The 24375-nt window shown below is 47.6% G+C and overlaps 1 protein-coding gene across 5 annotated transcripts in view; it reads left to right on the top strand.

The window, feature by feature from the left end:
* Positions 1–24375, top strand: part of CEP192 (centrosomal protein 192) — a 2773731-nt gene that overhangs the window by 1637324 nt on the left and 1112032 nt on the right. For all 5 annotated transcript variants that reach the window (XM_069620824.1, XM_069620822.1, XM_069620821.1 and 2 more), the window contains one exon: positions 22978–23070. In XM_069620824.1, coding sequence (XP_069476925.1) covers positions 22978–23070 — 93 coding nt within the window. The remainder of the gene's footprint in view (positions 1–22977; positions 23071–24375) is intronic.

The following is a 24375-nucleotide window of genomic DNA, read 5'->3' as shown; positions in this document are numbered from 1 at the left end:
GGCTCATGGGGGCCCCATTCGAGCCTATGCATTCAGCGCCTTTGAAGTTCCTGTCATGGAAGACAGCGTTCCTCGTGGCTATCACCTCTGCACGACGAGTGGGAGAGATTCAGGCCCTATCTTGCAAGCCTCCATACTTGACTTTTCATGACACGAGGGTGGTGCTGAGGATGCACCCCTCCTACATGCCCAAGGTGCTGTCGGACTTCCACCTCAACGAGCCCTTGGTGTTACCAGTTTTCTTTTCGACGCCGGCCGAGAGGACTTTGCACTCGCTGGATGTAGCTAGAGCGCTGAAGTTCTACGTGGACCGCACGAAGAGTTTTCGGAAGACGTCACAACTGTTTGTGAACTTTGGGTCTGTGAATCAAGGGAAGGCTCTCTCGAAGACTTCCATTTCCAGATGGCTCTCCGGCTGCATTATGCATTGTCACCGGTTGGCAAACCGACCGCTGCCCGGCCGTCCGAGAGCCCATTCGACCAGAGCGATCGCTGCTACCACGGCGTTCCTGTCTGGTGTACCCCTGCTGGACATCTGCAGGGCTGCTACGTGGAGGTCGACGCACACCTTCACAAGATTCTACTGCGTCGCTCGGGACTCCAGGGAGGAGTCCAGGGTCGGCCAAGCAGTGCTGCGCAACTTGTTCGCCTAAGGTGAGCCTGGTGAGGAGGTAAGAGATGCTTAATGTTGAGTTGTTGTATTGCTTAATGTTGAGCCTGTTGCCACCTCCCGTGGTTGTGCATGTGTATACTGCTATGCATTCTTTTATTCATGAGCATGTGAATCCATGCCAGACCCAATGCTGGAGAAGTTACAAGTTAATTACCTGTAACTGTTGTTCTCCAGCGTGGGTCTGGCATGGATTCACATGCGAACTCTCCCACCTACCCCTCTGCGGCTCTTCACTTTGTCATACTGCCTCTTGGCATGCTACCAAATCTGAGGATGGCTGCCAGGGGCGGGGCTTAGGGAGAGGTCAGTCATTGGCTGGGGGCAGTATGACCCAGAGATCAGTGATTGGTTACTACTACTACTAAGAAAGACAGATCAGAAACAAAACTGATACTGATTTTTTCTTTACTGAGGATTCCCAGCCTGACGGGGAATATTCATGAGCATGTGAATCCATGCCAGACCCATGCTGGAGAACAACAGTTACAGGTAAGTAACCTGTTCCTTAAGTGCAGGCTTGTGAAGGCCTTTCCGAGGTTTTTTGTAGGCGAGTAGCAGGGGAATGTAACTGGCCCTGAAGGTTAACTCATTTGCTTAGATGTCAGAGGTTAACATTTTGTATTCGTCTGACAAGGTTTTGATGTCGTTTGTGGTCATGCGCAAGCGAGTTAGCTGAGAGTTTGTCTCGAACAAAGCTTTGTAAAATTGCTGGTCTCGACCTCGGATGTTGCAGGTAAGGTGTAGTAAGTTGTGATCGTTTGCTTCAGTTCTGATTACTTCGAAAGAGTCTATGCTCGAGTAGATTATTTCCGATACAAAGATGTAAATCGAGAGTCGCAGAAGACTGGTCACGCTCCCATGTGGGTATCATGGTTTGCTTACTACATGCGTTTGCTGTGTTTCGGAGATTTTTGGAGTTCATTAGCGTTACCCACGATTTTCATCTTTCTTCCGTCAGAGTATGCGCAGATGGGTTCAGGCAGTTTGCGTTTAGGTCTCCACAAATCAAGATGTTCGAGGTCCGATATTTGATCATTATCTCGTCAATGATGTTGGCAGCTTAATCGCAGAAGTTTGCTGAAGATGTTTTTTGGGGATTCCAGTAGACATTGATTATGGCAAAGGCTTCTTTGGGAAATGAAGCTTCTGTAGGGATTTCGTCGTTCCTTGTCATAAGCACCGCCAGAAAAGCATAAGTAGCTGCTATTATCTTGGTAGTGGTTATATTTGATCCTGACCGAATCGCTGTCATTAGACCAGAGGAAGGTCTGCCAAGTGGACCTTTGGAGGCCGGTGAAATCTTTAAAGTATTCCAGTCCAGAGCGGGTTTATCCGTCAGCCAAGTTTCTTGCAGGCAGAGAATGTCGTGAACCCCCAAGTTGTAACTGCCGTTTTTTGTTAAATGCCTGTGGCCTCTGGTGTTCCATGATGCTATGGACAGAGTTGGGTTATGAAGGTCTTCGTGGGTCGATTGGGGTGGCCGTGATGAGTGGTTGGCACCCCGCGTTTGTTGCCATCTTTTGAGGCCTGGTGTCAAGGCATCCCGTAACCAAGACCAAGTGCCCTTTTTTGGCATGGCGTCTGGACAGACGGCGGTCGAGTCTGTTGTTTGTTTGGACCTTTCAGAGCGATCTGGTGCCTGCTTGTTCCTATGGTAGGGCTCTATTCGAGTGAAGTCATCTGACTTTAAGGTTTTGAGCGTGTCGACCTGTTTAAGTATCTTAAGGTCCGTTCTTCTGTTCAGGATCATATAGTGGTCATCAGTCGATTTTTGTTCAATTTTGAATAGACGAACGGGTTTTGTAGGTTGGCCTTTCGCTCTATGGGCGCCCTCTTGTCGGTGATCTGATGGAGGTTTTTGTTCTTTGGTGGGAGTGTGTCTGGTCGAAGAATTCGATTGGGTTGTCTTTAGTTTTAGGTACAGTTGTTCGATAGTCGTGTCTTTCGTTTGCGATCTGTTGTTTGGCTCCGAGCGCAGGTTTGGAAGTAGGGGTTTATCGTTGTTTTTTTTGGGGCTGAGCAGTTGGATTACTGATTGTGGTTCGGAGCTGTCTACAGTTTCCGTGTCCAACTCCAAAGATTCTATTGTGTCCTCATGTTGAGTTAGATCGATCAAGGAGCTTTGGCTCATGAATTCTTCCGTAGTCCTTGGGGATGGAGTAGAGTGGGTCTTGGTGTTGATAATGTTTTCAGAGTCTCTTGCGTCGTCCGTGCTCTCTCAAGGGTTTTTTTGGTTTCTTGTTTGAGATGGGCATTGGTTCAAGTGTGATCGCTTTTCCCCTGTTGGTAGTCTTGTTGAGAGCAGGCAGTTAGCTTCAATAGAGGCTGTTTTTTCGTTGCAGCTGTCAGTTTTTGAGAGGCGTCGCTTGGTGGCACTGATTTGGGCGCCTCTTTATATTGTGGAGGAGTTTTGTCTTTTGGTCTTACAAACAGGGGAGCCGTTTCCGTGGGTTGGGATTGGAACAGTGTCTGGGTTTCCTTGTAGTCTGAACTCGTTTTTTTGTGATTCGTGGTTTGAAGGAGCTTTAGTTTTTCTTCCAAAAGGGACAGTTTCAGATCTCAGGATTCTCTGTGCTGCTTGTTGTTTTGGTCCAGGGCGGTGATGAATCCTTCCACAAAGATCAGTTTCGTATGCATCATTGCTGTCACTGTGATACTGTCTTTTAGCGAGTCATTGATGCTTCCGTATAATTTCCCAAACGGGGCTAGGGCTATTGTTATAGCCGACATGATGGTTGCCAAGTCCATTTTTTTTGTCAGTGACTCCTTGGGGTTTGAGGTGGCTATTTCACGTAGTCTCCTGTTTCTTGGGGGAGAACGTAGTCTGGGTGTGAGTGGCGATAATGGGTCTGTTGTGAGTAAACTGTCCTCTGTCTGAGTAGGACGATCCAAGTTTTTTGGTTTCAAGGGAAGGTGGTCCAGAACAAGTTGATTTGTCGGTTGAGTCCCGAGTAAAGATTGCTGTCTCGGGGTTGGGGATAGTAGTGGTTTAGTTCCAGTACATAAATCTCCCTTTGGAGAGATCTCTTTGTTTGATGTGTATGGTGTTTCAGTTTGACCTTCTACCTGTGGAGGAGTAAGTGTATTAGCATTATCCGTCAGTCCTGGGTTTCCAGAGGAGTTGGGGATTACTTTAGGTGGTCGAACAGGCTCTCAATTGGGTGCCGGCTGAGTTGATGCGGCCGTGTTTGGGATGGTTGCGGTTTTCTTGTTTTGTTTCTCCATTGTAGGCATTTCTCCTGGAGTAGCGTTGCTTGTTTCAGGTTCGGATACTTCAACGTTTGGCCGCGTTAGTTGTTTTTTTGCGTTTGCCGTCGTTTTTCTTGCTTTAGTAGCTGGAGGGAGATCTTGAATTGCCTCCAGGATTTCTGCATCTGAAAGCTCAATTGCTTCATCCAGCTTTCTTTTGCACTGTTTTTAAAAGAAGTCTTTGAGAGCTGTGGATAGCAGCGGGCGAGGCAGGTTTTTCTTCCCTGTGTCATTTTTCCTATATTTCCTTTTTGAGTTTGGTGCCTTTTTGGGTTGAATGTCTTGTTTGGTGCCTTTTGCCAAGGCTTGGTCTTCGATAGGTTCCTGGTCGAGTATCTCGAGGTCTAAGTCGGTGTCTCGCTGGCGAGGCTTGGTTGAGTTAGCATTGCTTGCTATGGAAAGGGGGGGGGGGTCTTTGAGGGTTGAGCGACCTACAGAACTTGTTTCCTCATTTCTTGGCCGGCTCTTCTCAGGCGTTGGTGAATCTTTCTTAGGTGGAGTGTTAGTTATTTTCTTTTGAAGCGGATCATGCGTCAGGTCGACGTCGCTTTGCTGCTGTGGTGCCGTTGCTGGGTCCGTTGAGTCCATTATGGCGTGGATTTGAGCCAGGGTCAAGACAGGCGCAGGAGTCGAGAACGTTGGGTGTTGAGAGTCGCCTTGCAGTCTCACCAGAAAGCCGGCGGTCTGACTTACAGGTGTCTTTTGTTGGCCTGTGGGAGCTTGTGGGCCCGCGCTGTGGAGGGAAGGGTCGTCCTCTCCAGGTAAGGTCTGAGTAGGCAGCTCCACCGTCGGCTCTCGTTGCAATCTGCTGTCCCGTTCTCTTCCTTCAGCGATCGGATGTCTTTGCGCTGCCCAGAGGGGGCTCTCCTCCTCGGCCTGTACTGCAAGCACAGGGGCAGACGCTGACCGTCCTCCGACAGTCAAAGCCTCCGCACCTCTCGCCACCAAAGGGGCCTGGCGGGAAGGCTGAGCAGATTGGGCGCTGGATAGAGGGGAGGAGAGGAACCCCGGCGCTGGGTACAGTGAAGGTGGAACAAAGTGGTTCCGGAGATCCGTTAAGTCTTCTGCGTCAATCGGCAGTGCAGTGTTAGTTGAGTTGTTTGTAGGGGTTAATGCTGCCGCAGCTGAGGAGGTTGAAGGGGGGTGAAGTGGTGAAGCATGGGCACCTAGGCCGTGCAGAGTAGGCTGATTGGAAGCATTTGTCAGGATCTCCGAAAGTGAGTTCGAACAAGAGGGAAATGGCGAGCGCCGATTTCCATCAAATGGGTTTTCGAAGTCAAACAGTGTTGTTGATGCTTGAGCTACTTCGATAGGGACCGAAATTGCGGAGAGGATTGAGGGGGTTGATGTAGCAGTCCTTACCACCTTCCCTTCTTTGGGTTGTGATTTCGGTGCAGCAGGGTCCGATGTCTTGTAATTGCTTCTTCGTAAATGCCCCTCTGCTGATCGCTCGGGTTGGGGTTGAAGATCTGGGGACCCAGACACGTCGGTTGCATCTTCAAAAGGCTTCATTCTGTCGGACCGTCTGGGACTGGCCGCAGACTGCCGAAGACTGTCTCAACCTTGTTGCAAGCTCCGCTCACCGCTCCGCGGTGTTTGCTGTGTATAAGTGGGTCCTCCCACAATAGACATGGTATAGAGACTGCTGCCGAAGACTGTCTCAACCTCGTCTCAAGCTCCGACCAAGCAATGAACGTTGATAAAAAGAACAACGTGGCTCCTTCTCCGACCTCTTTTCTCCTGCTGATCACAAAACTCTTTTTACTTTGTCATGCAGCCACGTATGAGCATGTCTCTGACTCATAAATGATTTAATGCTACAAGAGGATTGTTGTAGTGGCCACACGGCCAGATGAAATTGAGTTGTGGCAGGGACGTTTTCTTCTTTCATAAGACCAAAAACCTCATATCGCTAGTTAGATGGTAACATACATCAAAAGTAAAACGGTCCTTGGGACAGAAAAATGATCCTGCCTGGAAAGATCCTTAGGCAGGAATAATTTGATCCTCACACTTAAATCAGAGATGTTGTGTGCCAAGAGTCCTTGGGATAGCGAGTCCTGCCATGAAAAGTCCTAAGGCAGGAATAGTTTCCGCCTCACACTCAAATCAGAGGTATACTATGCCGGCACGGCAGGGGGCCAGAAAGTCAATTATTCACATCATTTGTTCAGAGTGCCAATTCAGATAGTAATCAGGGCGGAAGTTCAACCCCTTGTCCTAAAGGCGTTTTGGCAACAGTTTTGGAAATTCAAAATGGCCGCCTTCTTCAAGGCGAAAATAACAAACCCTGTAAGGCAAAATAAAACCTGTTCAGAGCTGGGTGTCCTTCATGGTATTATAACTAGAAAGACATGTTTAAAAAATCACTTCAAAGAGGATAATTTAGTGGCAAAGAAAATGAGCTTGCCGTGGAAACAAAAAGGGCTTACCACGGGGGCGCAGAATCCCTTTTTCCTCTCGCATAGAACTCCCACTTCCACAGTGGTCACCAGAGCTGTCCTTTGTGAATGTCTGAATCATGAATCATAAAGCATAAGGGACCAAGTCCATGGTGAAAACAGAAATACCACTGACAAGCTTGTGTGTTGGAGAGTTAGCTATATTTCCTAATGCCAGGATGTTGATGCATCAAATCAAAGTGAGTTCAAATCCACTATAGAGAGAACAAAAGGAGAGAGACATAGAAGGAAAGAATGTAAGAATGCAGATCAAAGGATCCCAATAGGCCCACTATCAAATGAACTGTCTGTGCTGCAGTTATGTACATCAATATCCACGGGCTATCCGGTTCCAGTGAACAGAAAACATGCAAATGCTGTTCCCGGCCGGTGCGGCTAAACGAATGAAAGCGTGCTCCTGCACTGGTAAGTGAGCGGCCGTTGTAGTGATCCAGGCAAAGGTTGCCATGGATACCGGCAACTAAATATGAGGTGTTACTTGCCAAACAGCTGCGATGGGTTGGAGCCAAGGCAATGGTGTGTTTAAGCCTGCACCAATGCAGGATGTCTCCACCATGACGTGTGGGGTGCTGTCCGGTTGTTCAGCCAATCCGTAGACTCAATGTGACCGGTCCTGTGCGCTGAACCCTGCAGCAGAGCAGAGGGCTACACAAACTTGAACTTTTTTGTAAGCGAGGGGACGGCAAGAAAAAGCACACCCAGCAGCGTTACCGTGTTGCAAACTTACACAGTAAAGCAGATGGCGCTGAGCGCGTGCACTGGGAGAAATTGTTTCCCATCTAAGTTTGCGGCTGCACTTGCTGTCCGAGAATTATCACTGAAACTGATCAGTAATACCCAGGATACAAAGTCCAGACTATTTGTCTCCTTAATTGAGGAAATACAAAGTCCAGTTTTTTAAAAGATTACCAGGCGGATCCACGCTAGAGGTGTACCAGTATGGCTCCATAACTCCCTACGTAATAGGAAGAAGTATACTAGGTGGTTGGCTCGTGGGCTGTGTAGAGATACCAAAGTGTGTGCCAGGTGACCAGGGAAAAGCAACTCTTCAGCAGACTGGTCAGACATCCTTCATGCAAATCTAAAAAGCCACAGTTTCTGGGTCAGCTATGAAACTGGTAAGGCATGGAAAGAAACAGCACGTGACTGTAATGAAATGGTGTATAGGGAAGGTAAACCCAATTCAGCAGATTCGTGCTCAGACAGGATTACCACCTATGGATCCTACTGTGCCTAGGCTCCAATATCCAACCTTTTGTGTTGATTGGGGCCAGCATGGCCCTCATGCAAGGTTCTAGCATAGCATACTCAATCTGGTTTCTGTCCTAAACGCTCCACTGCATCTGCTCTTACCTCTGTTCTCAACTCCCTTCTCACTCCACGCTACTCTAAGCAATCCTCCATTCTTAATCTTCTTGACCTCTCTGCTGCCTTTGACACTGTCGATCACCCCTTACTCCTCAATACTCTCTCCTCTTTCGGTCTTAGAGGCTCTGTTCTCAATTGGCTCTCCTCTTACCTTTCTAATCGTTCTTTTACCGTCTCTTGGAGTGGCCATTTCTCCCCTACTTACTCCCTTGACTTCTGAGTTCGCCAAGGTTCTGTGCTTGGCCATTTCCTCTTCTCACTCTACACCTCCCTTCTTGCCCCTATTATCTCTTCCTTTGATATCTCTCACCACTTCTATGCTGACGATACCCAACTTTACCTCTCCCTTTCCTCCTTCACTCCTGACATCCACCTCAAACTCTCCTCTTGTCTCACAGCTATCAAAAACTGGATGTCTTCCCACTTTCTCTCCCTCCCTCAACACTGATAAGACTGAAGTCTTACTCTTCCCTGCCAACACACTTCCTACTCCTCTCCCCCTTCTATCCTCTTCCCACCCTCCAATCTTTCCTTCTCATCCTCTGCTCATAACCTTGGCATCTACTTCGACTCTAACCTCTCATTTACTCTCCACATTTCTCTAACCTCACAAGCCTGCCGCTATCACCTCTTCAATGTTCGTAAAATCCGATCTTCCCTCACCTTCCACACTACCAAACTCTTAATCTCATCCGTCCTCTTTTCCCATCTATTCTACTGTTCTCATCTTCTCCTTCGGCCTCCCTGCCTCATATCTTGCTCCCCTCAAATCCCTCTGTCACTCTATCCATACTCTTTGCTTTCTCTCCCCTCTTGATTCCATCTCCTCTTCGCACTCTTCTCTTGGCTGGCTTCCCTTTCATTTCCTACTTAAATTCAACTTTCCCTGCCTTGTTTTTCAATCTCTTTACGACTTTGCCCCTCCCTACCTCTCCACCCTCCTCTTTCTATGCTCCCTCTCGTCCTCTACCATCTGCTGACCTATTCCTCCTCTCTGTTCCTCTACCACTCTGTGCCACTTCCCGCTTCTGTTCCTTTCAGCTCCTCGCCCCCCTACATTGGAATTCCCTACCTCTCCATATCCGTTCTATCTCCTCCTACCCTTCCTTCTGCTCCTCCTTAAAAGCTCATCTTCATCCTACTTCCTGACCCTCATTTCACTCCATTTTTACTTTCCTCCATTTCTCTCATTCCTTGTCCTCAGCTAATTGTTCATCACTTTACTGACTTTTTGATTCTAGTTTGATATTCATGCTTAGATTGTAATTTTGTTGTTGTAATGTAAAGTGCTTTGGTGTAAAGCGCTTTATAAAAATTAATAAATACAAATTAATTGAACGGGGCACCGCAGGGTTGAGGAGAGGCAAATTTAATATTGAGGCAGAAATTTCTCATTCAGACCATGTTCAAAGGAGTCCATTCTGTGGATCCATAAACATTCAAGATCTAATAATCGACCTAGAATGTTGGGGCCAGTGCAAACCCATTCAAGAACCCACCATTTGAGATCATTTGGGGTGTAGTGGTACTCGATGTAATGCTGTACATGGGGAGATGACAGATTCTTATTTTTTTTTCCCAAAGTATTTTATTGGTTTTATGATAAAAGTGAGATAATACAAACTTATGGATTAAAGTAAACAAAAGGAAAAACAACTTAAACAACAGTAGTCTTCGTGTGATGTAACATGTGGGGTTCGAGATGGTGGTTCAGTCCAGGGTATGACTTCTCAGGGAGTGGAGGGGAACAGTTTCAGGGGACATCTGCATAGTGTTGATAGGAACCTGTTACTACAAGACACTACAAGTGTTCAGGGGGGCTTATGGTCCGCGTCGAAGTGCATGTCCATCAGAAGAGCCTTCCAGGCGACCAGGGTGCCGCTTGTGGCGTCCCCACTGGATGTAGTTCCTTCCTGCCAGGCTCTGGTTTCTGCAGCTGTCCATCTCGCCATTTCGTTTAACCAACGTTCGTGCCTGGGGCCTGCGGGTGTCTTCCAGGCCATCGCTATGGTCCTTTTAACAAGTATACATGAAATGTCCATTAGCTTCACAAGGTGTTTGAATTTGCTTGGTCTGGGGTATGTACCCAGTAGGCATTCTCCGGGTGACCATTCATATCTCTCCATTCCGGCGTCTCTACAGGACTGCTTGGCTTTTGACCAGAGTGTCATCGCTTTAGTGCAGGTCCAGAACATGTGAATCATGTCTGCCCTGTCGTTCCCGCACCATGGGCACACCGGTGGGACCTTCGCGTTGAACGAGGCAACTCTGTGGGGAGTCATGTAGGTTCGGTAAAGGACATTCAGCTGTATTTGGCCAAATCTGGAGTTTCTTGACACTTTCTTGGGGAATATTAATGCTCTTTCCCATTCTTTATCAGTGAGTGGGGCTACGAGGTCCGCTTCCCATTTTGCCCTCAGCGCCGCTCCCTTAGGGTTAGGTTTATCGATGAGCTTGTTGTACAACCTGGAGACCGGTCTCCAACCATCGGAGAGGTCATACATTTCCTGTAGTAGAGGGTCAGAGGTAGGTTCCTCTGGCCAGGAGTGCCACTGCTTCTTGGCGGTTTGTTTGAGCCTATGGTACCAGAGGAACTGGCCTTTGGGTAGTCCTTCGATATCTTGTATCGATTCAAAGTCCCTGAACACTCCATCTTCAAACACGTCTCCCCATGTATATATTGCAGCTTCCTCCCACCTCCTTGCTATGGTAAGGTCTGCCTCCGTTTTGCACACATCTGCCATCATGGGATGGTCTGGAGAGTACGGGTGTTGCACCTTCCTAATGTAGCAAGTCCTGGCCCATATCTGTCTGCCAAGCTCCACAACTAAAGGGGTTTCCGGGGAGCGGCAAAGGGGGTTCCATAGGGTTTCCTTGGGAATTAAGTTGGTGTGAGGTTGCTTCAGTAGCCCCAGTTCAGCTGAAGGTTCGTCTGACAGCCACCTCGTGATGTGACTGAGCTGGGCAGCCAGGTAATAGAGCTGGAGATCTGGAAGTTTTATTCCACCTTCTTTATGCGGCAGGGTTAGTGTAGCTAGTGACAGTTTGTGCCTGTGGGGTCCCCACAAAAAGTCCTTAATGATGGCCTCCAATTTCTTGAAGAAGGGAGGCCGTACGTAGTGGCAAATGTTCACAAAGAAATACAAGAAGCGGGGGAGGATTATCATCTTGACAATCGCCGCTCTCCCCACCATTGCCAGTGGGAGTTTGGACCAGAATTTTATAGATCGCCGGAGGTTGGTGACAGCGACTTCTGTGTTGTGCTCATGTGTGAGCTGTGGGGTGTGGCTGACTTCAATCCCCAAGTACCTGAACTTCTCGGGTTGCCATTTTATCCCTATACTTGGGAGGTCTTCTGCTAAAACGTCTCTCAATCTGGCCAGGGGGAATGCCGAGGATTTGTGTCTGCTAAATTGGATTCCAGAGTATCTCGCGTAGTTGTCGAGTACCTCCAGTGTTGTCGGTGCATTGATCTCGGGGTCTTTTAAATACAGGAGAACGTCATCTGCGTACAATGATATTATGTTATAAACGTTGCCCACCTTGATGCCGGCGTCGAAGAGCTGTTGACGGAAGTATATGGCAATCGGTTCCAGTCCCAATATGTACAGCATGGGCGAAAGTGGGCATCCTTGTCTCGTGCCCCTCTGTATTTCCCAAGGTTCTGAGACTATTCCGCCTGTCTTGACCCTGGCCACTGGGGAGTTGTAGAGAACCTGGACCCATCTGATGAAGCCATTTCCGAAGCCAAAAGCCCGCAAGGCCTCCACCAGCCACTCCCAGTAGATGGAGTCGAAGGCCTTAATGGCGTCAAGCGACAATATCGCTAGGTCTTCCTCAGAATCGTGAGTTTCGGCCATGATGTGTTGAAGCCTCCTCAAATTAGCTGTGGTGTTGCGCCCTGGAACAAATCCGTTCTGATCTTCGTGAATTATAGACCCTACCACTCTAGCAAGTCTGCTGGCCAGTATTGAGGTGAGGATCTTGCTATCGTAGTTGAGCATGGCCAGGGGTCGATATGAGTCGCAATCAGTGGGCGGTTTGTGGGGCTTGAGCATGGGGATGATTATAGTTTCTCTCATGGTGTTGGGGAGGATCCCGTTTGCGTAAGCTTCTTGGTAGACTTCGTGTAGGATGGGGGTGAGGATGGGCTCGTATGCTTTATAAAATTCCGGTGTGAGTCCGTCGCTGCCAGGGGTCTTGCAGGTAGCGAGCGACCTGATGGCCCATCTTACATCGTCGAGAGTGATTTCCATGTCCAGTTCAGTTCTCTGTTCGCTGGATATTTGGGGTAGGCCAATCTCTTCCAGGGTATCTAATATTTCTGTGGTGGGGATCTGGGCTTCATGAGCGTATAGTTTTGAGTAGAACTCAGCAAATGCTTTGTTGATCCCCATCTGTGTCCCGTGGGATGCACCTTCCGTGTCTATTATTTCCGTTGGTAGGTGTTTAGGGTGCTCTCTTCTGCACAGCCAGGCCAACAGCCTACCTGGTTTGTCTGATTCCCTGTGGGATCGAGCGATGTACGTGGCAAAGTCGAATTTTTCCAGCCTGTCCCAGGAGAGCTGACATTTTTCTCGGGCTGCTTTCAGTTTCGTTTCGACCTCTGGGGAGGTGTCGGGAGTGGACTCTAGACGAGTGATCTCTGATTCTTGGGCCTCAAGTGACGTCTTTAGTTGCCTGCGGGTGCCACCAGCTCTTGATATGATTTCTCCTCTGGTAACCACCTTCATGGCTTCCCACAGTGTGCTCCAAGTGGACACGGATCCTTTGTTGATTTCGACGTACTCCTCTAGTCTCTCGGCAAGGTCCTCTCTGAACTGTGAGTCCTCTAATGTCGCGGAAGGCATTCTCCACATGGGGATCGGGGGTCTGGGTCCCCTCTGCCGCCATTGCATGGTTAACGGAGAGTGATCGGAGATAGATCTCCCCAGGTACTCTGTGGCTATCGCCAGCGGGACCTGGTCCCGATCAATGAACAAATAATCTATTCTTGTGTAGACGCTGTGTGGGGCTGAGTAATGCGAGTAGATCCTGTCAGCTGGGTGTTGTATCCTCCAGATGTCCACTAGATTGAGTTGGTCCAGTGTCTCCGCCATGGTACGGGTTGCGGGATTGCTTGATTGGGGGGGAGGGAGTGATCTGTCCATAGTTGTATCCATGACACAATTAAAATCTCCTCCCCATATGAAGGTTCGGCCTCAGTGATGTGCCAGCTTGGGACTCAGTGTACTGAGGTAAGACGGGATTCCATGTTGTGGGAAGTATGTGTTAGCCAAGCAGATCGGGGTCTGTTCTATAGTTCCCCACATTATTACGTATCTTCCGTCCTTATCAGATTCACATCCGTGTAACTGGAAAGGCACATTCGGGTTTATCCATATTAGCACACCCCTTGCGTATTTGGAGTATGGGGATCCCCTCACTGTCCCTTCCCATCGGTCTGCCAATTTGGACAGAGCGTCCTCGGTGAGGTGCGTCTCCTGTAACATCGCAATCGAGACTTTCTTCCTCCTCAGATAAGACTGTATGCGGTTCCTCCTGAGGTACGAGCCCATTCCCCTTACGTTCCATGTCATCACATTGAGTTGTGATGCCATTGGTTCAGTGTTCTGGGTTTGGCGTGAGGGACAATTACGGTGGCCTGGCGCGGCATCAAAGCGTGGTTGGTAGGCTGTAGGCGATGGACCTCTGATTCGTCAATTCCTGGAGCATATCTTGTGACCATCTCGATATTTTCAAGCATCAATGGGACGAAGACTACGAAACTAACTAAACTAATAACATAACTCAAACTGGTACGCCCAGCGACTACAACTCTGTCGCGGTGCTCAGGCGCTCCCGCGCCGTCTAAACCCATCCGGGAATCGGGCGCGAGTTGGGTCGGGCAAAAAAGATCGAACTAGCCCGGTTGGATCTTCCGCTGGGGGTGGGGCTGCTGTGGGCGGCGAGGCCGAACGAGGGTCGTTTCCATACGATATACTGTTAATTGGATTACCTTCTTGGGTCCGGCTGTTTATGCTTCATGTGTGGGTGGTGCGGAGGGTCCCTGGGGTCCAGTTTTCCTCCCCCGGGGTTCAGTCTTCCTCTCCTGGGTTATCCCCACCGTCGGCAAGGTTATTGTCCTCTAGCCACATATTGGCTGCTTCCGGGTTTTCGAGAAATATTGCTCGCCCTTTGTGGATGACTTTCAGGCGGGACGGGTACAGCAACCTGTATTTAAGGTTCAGTTGGCGAAGCCTTGCTTTAATCGGAACAAGCGAGTTCCTCTCCCTCTGCACTTTCTGGGTATAGTCAGGGTATATGGAAATCTTAGAGTCGCCCTGTACGATAGGGCCTGTTTCCCTGGAGTATCTTAATATAGTTTCTCTGTCTTGGAAATTTAGTATCTTGGCTATTATTGGCCGTGGATGTGAGCCGGGGGGAGGTCGTTTCTGGAGGGACCTGTGGGCCCTCTCCACCGCAAATCCCTGGGTCAACTTGCCGGCCCCAATCTCCTGTAGCAGCAGGGTTTCAACATAGGACGTAGTATTCAGGCCTTCATTCCCCTCCGGGATACCCAGGATCCTGATGTTCCCCCGTCTAGCCCGACCTTCGGCTTCCTCTGCCCTTTCTTCTAGGAATGCGACCTTCCTTTTCAGGTTCGAGACTTCGGATTGTAGGGCCGCTGTGGCCCCGGACTTTTCCTCTGTAGATTTCTCCATGGCCGTCACCCTCTCCGTTAAGTTGCGGGCATCCTGGCGAATGAGTTGTATGTCTATTTTGAACTCATCTATCTTGGAGTCTATATGAGTCTTTAATGAGGCAATAGCGTCCATTATCTGGGAGTGATTATCATTGGGCTCCGCCTCGTGCGAGCGAATGATTTCGGTGGAGCCAGCCCTGGCTTGGGTGGGAGTCTTTGCCCGGGCTGAGACAAAGGAGTCCATGGTGGCAGCTCTGGTTTTGTTTTTAGCGGCCATGTTAGAGGCGCAATAGCGGTTGCCCTGGAGCCCTGAAACTGGTGGGGTAGGAGTCAGGGCCACTCGCTTATGTGGCCTGGAATGGAGTTCTAGAGTGGGCTGTGCCCTGAAAGATTATTGTCAGTGGTTAGGAGCTGTCCGGGGCGCAGCGCTCTGGAGTAATGTATTCCACTGTGCGTTCAGATGCGTTATCCGCTACCTTGGCGCCTATGTCGCTGCCCCTGTACTCGGGGGTGATAGTGTTGGAGCGCTTAGGGCAGGAGTTGTCACCTCTTGGTGTGTGAGTCCAATTGGGTGGCCCAGCCGCGGAGATAATGCAGGCTGTGGTTGGGGAGAGCAACAGGGGCCGCACTCACAGTTGTTCCGTGGCTTGACGCACCTCGTTTCCCAGGGCTCGTCCCCGGTTTCTGAGCCGGAATCCGATCCTTTGGGTAAGGTGGCGTATCACAGCGACCCAGCAGCTGCTGCTCCTCCGGGTCCGCCTCCTGGCGGCGGCCTCGTTGTAGATGGATGTGGGCCCGGGGGGCAGAGGCCGGTGATGCCTCCGCGTGATCCAGTCCTGTGTGCCGTGCTTATTTTGGTAGGTCGCCGGCGGAGGGGAGGAAGTTGCGTGGAGACCCTCACCGCCGTCTCCGGGATGTGTTTTATGCCGCGGTGGAGCTCCGGGGATACAGCGGCTCTCGCTGTGCTAGACTCCGGCACGTAGTGTCGACCGGAGCCGTCCGGCGTGGTGAGGGGGGAGAAGGGCGAGGGTCTGGTGCCGACCACAGTCGGATATTGCAAGGAGGCCAGCTCCGCTGCGGTACTCCTCCTCAGTGTTCCCAGCCGAATGTGCTGGCGGGGTACTCCGCGCGGAGGCCCCGCTAAGCTGTGTGGGGCGCCATCTTGGATCCAGGCGCGGCAGGGGGAGGGAGCGCGTTCCAAGACCTGCACTGCCGTCCAGGGGGCCGGAGAATCCGACCTCTCGAGCAGGTTTTGTGCGGGATCGCCTCACGCACCGCTGCGTACTTCTCAGCGGGCTGCTGTCCCACTTAAGCCGGAGAAAAAAGATTCGGAAACGGCGTCTCGGCCGGAGCTCGGCGAATCAGCCTCCGCTCGCCATCGGCTCCAGGCCACGCCCCCGACAGATTCTTACACCGGACTCGTGAGCGGTGTTCAAATAGGAGTGCCTACGTTGCTCATTTTTTGTCCTACGTATCGCAAACCGCAGGGGCATTCAACACAATAGAACACCCGAGTAGTTTTACATTTAGACAGATTCCTTAGGGTCCACATAAGTTGGCCCACTCAGAATTGTTGAATTTTACAGACCGTGCAAGAGCCACACGGCTATTGTCCTGTTGTGGTCCAGAGGTTCCAAAGACTAGTTTGTTGAGTCTTTCTAGTAAAAGATATATGAACCAAATGTTCTTTGAGATTGCGTGATCTTTAGAATGCAAATGGTGGTTCCTGTTAATTCGGTATGGTCAGCTTGACTATGGGCCAGTATTTTTGAATGATTCTTTTAATGTCAAATGTGTGCTGGCCATGAGTAATCACAAAAGTGATCTGATCATCTTTGCCCTGCGGTTATGTTTTGGGGATCAGAAGTGACTCCCTGTTCGTAAATCTCGCACGCTTCTTGGACCGAGAGATACATTTCTTGGTCTATCCTCTTTGGTTCAGTCTCTCACTGAGGGATGCTGCATTATGATAAAAATCTTCCAAAGAGGTGTACTTTCTGTGAATCTGGAGGAACTGCCCATATGGCAGGTTCTCCTTTATGTGTTTTAGATGGTTGCTTGAGAAATGCAGCAGTGTGGTTGGTTTGCGGAAGAGACTACAGGAAAGTTTCCCTTCGCAATGACTAATTATTAAATCCAAGTTGCTACACTCCATAGTAAACTGAATATCATTGCTGCACATGTTAAGCCTGGTAAAAAAAGGCTTTAAGTGATTCTTCAGATCCTTGCCAAATACAAATGACATTGTCAATATAATGCCGGAATTGTTTAATATTGCATAGCCAAAGATTTAATTGAAACTGGATGAACCGTTTCTCAAAGGTAGCCATAAACAGAATGGCTAAGCTCGGGGCAAAGGTAGCCCCCATGGCTGTGCCCTTCATCTGCAAGTAAAACTGATCTTTGAATGAAAAGTTTTGCACAGAGCTAGGGTCAATTATTCAATAATGAACGACGGAGGGACCCGTCAGGTGTTCATAAGCACAGTCAATATCAGCTGATTGTGGAATACTGGTTTATAAGGACTTGATGTCCATGGTTACCAGATATTGAGTCTTCGGGTTGAAGTCTAGATTCTCGAAAATTTGTATACTGTGCGTTGTGTCCCTGATGTAGGATTGTGTCATCGTGCTCATAGGCTTGAGAAAATGGTCAACAAATTGACGACATAAGAGTTCCAGCACCGATCCACAGCCGGAGACTATAGGTCTACCCGGAGGGTCCAAATCATTTTAATGAATCTTAGGCAAGGCGTACATACATGGTGTATGTCCTTCTGATGTGGTGAGGAAACGTGATTCCTTTTCCATTATCCAGTCACGTGCGAGTGCGAATGCCACCATCTTGGCAATCTCCAACTCAATTTCAGAGACACTGTCATTGTGATCCTGAAAAAAAGTTCAAAGTCTCAGGGTACGTAAGAATCGCCTTATTTTGGTTTCAGCATTATACCAGTCTGGGCTGGAAGCAGGCACAAAAGATAAGCCCTTAGAGAGAACTGAGATCTGTGATGCGGTCAGGTCAACTTGTGCTAAGTTAAAGATTGGTAAATCTATATTGGGTGCAGGATCTGTCTCCTGCGTTGGCGGCGGCGTTGGCCTTTATATGGTGGATTCCAAAAAGGTTGCCCCCATCCTGTCCCGGGTCCTCCTCCTGCCTAAAAAAGGGGGCGGCAGGGGTAGTTGGAATAAGGGTTGGCCGAATTGATTGTACTGATAGGGTCTAAAGTTATAACCTGACCCGTCGGAGGAGGAGTTGCTACTAGAGCCAGAGAAGGTGACCCACCACCTTCTTCCTCCTTGTCTTCCTGTTGGTGGTGGTCCTTTCTTTTTCAAGGAATTGACATACTCGTCAGTAGTGTATGGATATATGACTTCTATTTTGAATTCCTTAATATCTTTCTGTAATTTATTGTTTTTTGGTCAGTGTTGGATTTGAAAATCTCAAACGGTTTGTTAATCTCATTAATTTTCTCTTTGGCTTTAGCAATCAAGGTGCGCCTTAAATCTGGTCTCTTCACTGTTTAATGTTTTCTGAAGCTCTGTACAGATAGGTTGAGCAGTGGTGATTGTAAGGACCAGAAGGTCCCTACTGCATTTGGTGAAATTAGTGGTATAGTCATTGTCGTCTAGGAACAAGCAGGGCTCATTGCGAACCATCAAACCGGCAGGGATTGTACTCTTCTAAAAATACTCATGAAGAAAGTTTCCATGCAATTCAGTGCGGAACACCTTCTCCTTCAGTTTCAAAAGGTCGTCCCCTTTGTTGGTTGCAGAAACAGGTTGATTTGGACCAGGTGGGTCAAAAAAGGATGCGGCTTCTTTCTCTGTATAGCTTAATGTGGCATTCTCTGCCATATTATATGAACAGACAGACCGCAGCGGAACAGTGGCTGGGATGTGTGAGAGGGAAGAAAGTCAGAGAAGGGATTTGCCAGGCAGCAAACAAAAATCAAATGAATGCTATAAAAGCTGAGAAATACTAGGTTACTCAGAGGAAAGATAAATCTCAGCCAGCAAAATGTCTCAGACCGAACAGACAACCTGGATTGTCATAAGCATAAGACAAAAAAGGTTTGGTTGCCCAAAGTGACAGGTAGAAGATACGGGCAAGTACTAGAGCAATCAACAAGGAACAACTCTTCCCCACTTATTACGTTTTTTGAAGATCCAATCGATGCAGAGGAGTGGAGAATGAGACAGCGTCACCCTGACTTTCTACAAACTATTTAGATCCCAACTTATTCCCATCCTGTCCAAATTGGTCAATTTGTTCCAGGACTCTAAATCTGTCTCTCCAACAATGGGAGAATCCTTGACCTCCCTATTTTTTTTTTTTAACCCGGCAAGGATGAGTCTGACTACTCTGCGTACCTCCCAATCACGCTCTTGAATATTGACGCTAACATTTATGGGAAGATCCTTGCAAATCGCCTGACCACTGCCCTCCTCTTGCTCATACTCCTAGACCAGACTAGTTTTGTACATGGCAGATCTGCACTGCTCAACATACGTAGGGCCATCAGCATAATGGACCACAGCATGCGCACCAATACACACTCACCTTTGTAGGGCTAGATGCAAATAAAGCCTTCATAAAAGGTAAATTGGGGTTTTCTCTGTAGGACAAAGGAAAAGATGGGCTTTAGCCTTATACTCTTGACATGGCCTAGTGCAATGTTCGCCCTCCTCACAGCCAAGTTAATGATCAACGGCTCCCATGTTCCTAAGATGGAATGGTCTAGAGGCGCTCGACAAGGTTGCCCCATCTCTTTACCTTTTATAGATGTTAGACAGAAACCTGTGCAGTTCCCTTTGGGAACACTGCAAAAGATTTAGGACTACAGGTTTTAGCAGTAAACCCACTTGGTAGCAGTCTGTACCACCCAGATTTACCTGGTAGCTGAGGCTGAGCAGTCAGACTTCCCTCAAGAAGAGTCAGGCAGTATGCAAAGTATACACAATAGGCACTCAGACACAATAGCACAAGCAAACACTGACCAGAGCTTTGGTATCAAAGTATATAATTATTTATTTAAAAACACACTGTTTGAAACACTCCAGCACTCTTATTGTAAAACACTCTAAACACAGTTACTACTATAATATATACGACCCTTATTCCTTATCAGATAAGTCTTAGTTAACACCACTTATTTTCATACAGACGTGAGCGCTTAACTATAGATGGCACTCCAATAAGTTCATGAAGAAGGGAGGGGAAAAAGACAGAATATGTGAAGGTACACCACTCTAAGATTTAGGAACACTTTTATCAAGGCAGAAGAGCAAAAGTCACTTGTGAGCCAAAGTCCATAGGCTGGGCCCCCTCTTAGAGAGAGCAAAGCACAAATGCGCCCAAGATCACACAGTTACACTAGGCTTAGATAGTCTTGCAGAGAGTGCGAAAAAGAGTTTAGAGAGGCTCAGAAAAGTTTAGCCAGGGTGTCCCAGGCTAACCCAGGTTCGAAAGCCGGGGGCTAAATCTACCCTGTACAGTCGGTGGCAAGGGAAGCCGGGCGGGACACGGTACCTTAAGTGGGAAGGATCCTCCAGCGGGGACAGTTGTTCCTGGCAGCGGGTGCAAGTCTCATCGTCGTCCAGGGGAAGAGAAGATCTCGAATTGGAGGAAAGATGAAGGTCGTTGCACTGCCAGGGAAGAAACCAGCCGCAGAGTTTTCCGGTTAAAGGTATTACCCTTTATTTCGCGGTCATGGTAAAACGTGGTATTCCGGTTGCAGGGGTGCTTGGCACAGGCAAGGCGGCCACGAGATGCGTCGGGAAGGCGAAAAGAAGGTGAAACTGGTTATCCCCACCAGTCAAAGGAAGAAGACTCTCGGCGGGAGATCTCTTCTGTCGTTGGGAAAAATGGTGAGACGGTCCAGCAGGGCTCCACCAGTGTCGTCGTGGCAGGTCGGCTCAGCTTCTCCCTCTTCGGATTCTTAGGTCCTGTGGCGACTTCTGAAGTTTCAGTCCCCAAAGCCCTGCTTTTATGCAGAAAACCCCCATTCACTCAGCCTAGCTGTCACTCAAACATGCTAAGTGGTGAGCCAGCCGGCTCACCACTTGGGCCAATCAGGACGGAGTGCGACTTGAGTTGCCTAGGCAACTCAGTCCAGGGTCCCCTCCACCCCTCCTAAGTACCCCAGACAGAGTGGCACCACTTTGGAGGGCTTCTGTGGAGAAGCCCGCCAAAAAGTGGAACAAAGGGCTCGACTTGGGTTGGAGTCACAGAAGAGAACACAAACGGCATTTTAGAACAGAGTTTTGGCAAAAAATACCAACCGGAGAATTAATAATAATTAATAAACCGGCGGTATGTTCGAGGCAATCGTAATTAAATAAATAAAAATAGTAGCCTCGAACAATGGGAAAATCCCATAGAGAAATATTTGCGGTTGAATATAAAAAGTAGTATCCACTGCCACCAGTCAAAACTCGATCAGGGGGGTCTGAGACGTGCCCCCTCGACTAACAGACCCCGGGGCAATCGAATTGCCCCAGCCAGTATGTCCACAATATGATGGTTTGTACTGGTTCTGTTCAGAATTCAAGACTAGTAAAGTCAATGGTGACTTTACATGCCCTGGGAGACAGTAGTCAGTCCCAGGGTATGGAGTCTATACTGGGGGGTCACTATGACACCCCTGTGTTACTGCACTGAGGGTGCTGTGTAACGCACATCACAAAATCACATGAAGCCCTATGGAGTAAAAGACCCCATAGCCCATTAAACACATCTAGAGTCAAAGAAACGCACTAAAATCATGCCCAAGAGTGAGGGTAAAAGAGTCTCACTCTTGTCAGGAGAAAAAAAATAAACCCCAAAAATCCTGCAAAGCTGCTGGGGGACTCACTAGATTAGGACATTCGGCCTAAACAGAGAATTCTCCCTAACAATAGAAACCCTTGACAACCAGAATTTCAAGGGTCTATGTGGACAATATCCTCCTTTGCCCATCTGAAATAAAATCCTTCCATGTTGCAATGACCGAGCTTTCACTTTTTGAGGCGGTTCTGAATTAACTGCTCAAAATCCAGAGGACTTAACATTTTGAAGAGTAACCCTCACATCGTCACATTGGGAAAGAAATTCCACCTGCTATGAGGAACTCTCTGCCCTGAAATACTTGTTAAATTGACTAGAGACATCAGGTCCCTCCTTTATAATAACATTCCCACTCTCTTTTAGAGTCTTTCTGCAGACCTTGACAGGTGGGCTGCCAAAGAAATCTGTCTGGTAGACTCAAAGCTCAAAAAATGAACATGATCCTGAAAGATCTCTGCATATTCAGCTTTCTTCCAATTAAAATGCCTACCCTCCACCTTTCCATGTTGCAGTCGAAAATGTTTCACTTCATTTTGAAAGGGAGATCCTCGCGCATTGCAGAGATAATCTTACTCGTCTGTGTGCCTTCAGAGACCTTGGGGTCCCAGACCTCAAACAGTATTTATTGGCTCTCAGGTTGCACCCATCTTCGACTGGCTGCATAACACATTAAACTGTAGCTGGGTACAAGTCGACCATACCTACTCTTGAGTTAACCTGGCAAGTCTGTCATTTTTGGGGACATGTCTGCAGCCTTGCCATTGAATATGGCTAATATCGAAGACACCCCCCCATACACATTGTAATGGGAAGCAGGTATTGACATGGAAATCCCCCTTGAGGTATGCTCAATGATATGGAACAGAGCCACTAAATCCTCTAATTGCAACACTACGAAGGAATGCCTTAAAGTTCTCTGTTGGTCCTACAATCCCAAACACCTGCACAGGGCTCTCCCCAGCCTCTCCCAACTGCTGGTGAGGATGCACTTCAACTGGAGACCTGGGACACGTTGGTGGTCGTGCCCTAAAGCCCAATTCTTTTACACAGAGATTTTGGCCAAAATAAAGGACATGACCAGGACTTTGTTACCAATTGATCTGTTGATTCTAATACTAGGCAGCGTTAAAGACTCCCAAGATAACTCTGTGGTGAGACTATACCCCAAATTCCTCTTATGTGCCCTAAACTCTGCCATACTGAGGCTGGTTTACTGCTGGAAGGACCTAGATGGCCCCAGAATATCATGTTGGTGGGCTTAGTTATGGAGCATTTGAACAATGGAGAATATTCCTCAATTCCTCTGGGAGTGGAGTCAATTCTCTGGCTACTGCAGCTCGGCCCTATCCAACACGTTCAGACCCACTTTGTTTAAATCTCTAAGCTTGTACTAACTCAAAACATGTAATCCTCTGCGGCTGCGATAGTCATCACCTTCCCACTTTACCCACCTAAGAACTGGCCAACTAATCAATATCCTGGTATGCCACCTTCATATTTCTTCCCCTTTTGAGCTTGCATGACCGAATGATGAAAGCTATGCCAGACTTACCTTCCATTTTGTTTTTTTTTCATTCTCCTTTTACTTCCTGTTTTGTATCAATTACCTTACTTGATTATATTGTTACAAATCCAAATAAAGTTGAGTAAAAAGAAATAAACATGATTTTAATAGATGTTTTTCCAGTGTTCATTCTAGTTTCCTATTCCAGACTGTTCATTTATGTGCACAAGTTGGCTCAACCGCTAAACAGTTTCTGCCTTTAAAGAATGCTGGGAACATTTCAGTTGAATTAAGCATCAAGGTAAGAAATACAGCTTCATTTTATAGTATGTGATTTGTTTGAGATCCCTGTATTTATAATAGATTTGGGGTGAAATGTATTTCCTTACAATAACACTTCAAAATGAATTCGGTTACCAGAGTTTTCTTTCTTCCTGGTAATATTTTTACCGCCTGAAAACAAATTAATGTTGATCATATAATACACGTGTCTGTCACTTCTTAAGTGCATTCCAGTTGATGCGAAATGCATAAAGGTAAGGCTTCTAATGCAATTGCCTCTTTGAATTGATTTTTTAAATCAACCCTGTACCCAGGCCTCTCCAGAAAACATTTTCATGCTCTGTGTTTGGGAGTTCCACTTGGCTGAGGGGATAACTCGGAAGCAATATCATAGCATTATGTTATGAGCGACTACATTGAGTATTCTCTAATAACAGAAATTAACGTGGCAGAAATTAATCAATGATATGGCCTAATCCACACCACACTATGTAATATGGTTTTAGTTTACCAAGGTATTGTAATGTAATTTGGATCAATGTTGTCTAGGTATGTTTTTAAATGCTGTATATACAAAGCCTATTTGCCTATTAAGTATATTAATAAAAACGTAAAAACATAACTCGGATGCAGACTGAAGTTCAGATGCCTTGGAGTATAAATGGCCCCACTGCACCTTTTCTGTTGTGTCTCCATTGCCAACCAATCCTTTGACTGGAATTGTAATCATTTTAAAATGCATGCATCTATAGCTTTAATAAGTTACGTTACGTTTCAGTTTTTTCCACAAAGATGGCATCAATCTTTCGTAATTAAATACAGTGAGTATTTTTTATATAATGTTAGCAGTGTGGTTGTAATGTTAGCAGTGTGGTTGGGTAATACTGATGAAGATTGAATTTTGTGAGCGTTGTATGTGGCATTTGGACAGTAACACAAGAGATGGAACTAGGCAGTAACTTCTAGGGAAAATATTAATGTATGAGCACAATTAATTTTGCCATGTTAAGTACCTGATTTCCATATTGACGAGAGACTACCCTGAGGGAGGAAAAGGTTTGTTCACTTTGATTTGTGCACATCGACCATCAGCGAAGCCCCTTCCAATGGATTCCTTCCTTCCACAAATTCCTGATCTATAATATCCCTATCCTATGGCAGATGCTCTCCAGAAACCTTTCGCGCCGAATTACATTGGGCCAATATATATAGTGGCACTGCCGCACCTCATGACCTCAGTTCCTTTTTCCTGCGCACTCTGTTCGCTAATCAGGTACACAGTATTCGAGCTAACACATTTTCTCTGCCATGCCTACTCAGTCAA

The sequence above is a fragment of the Ambystoma mexicanum genome, chromosome 5q (assembly GCF_040938575.1).
Source record: "Ambystoma mexicanum isolate Mex_15411 chromosome 5q, UKY_AmexF1_1, whole genome shotgun sequence".
In the NCBI taxonomy this organism is placed as follows: domain Eukaryota; kingdom Metazoa; phylum Chordata; class Amphibia; order Caudata; family Ambystomatidae; genus Ambystoma; species Ambystoma mexicanum.
Note: the sequence above shows the minus strand (reverse complement) of the source record. Positions and strands in the feature narration are given on the sequence as shown.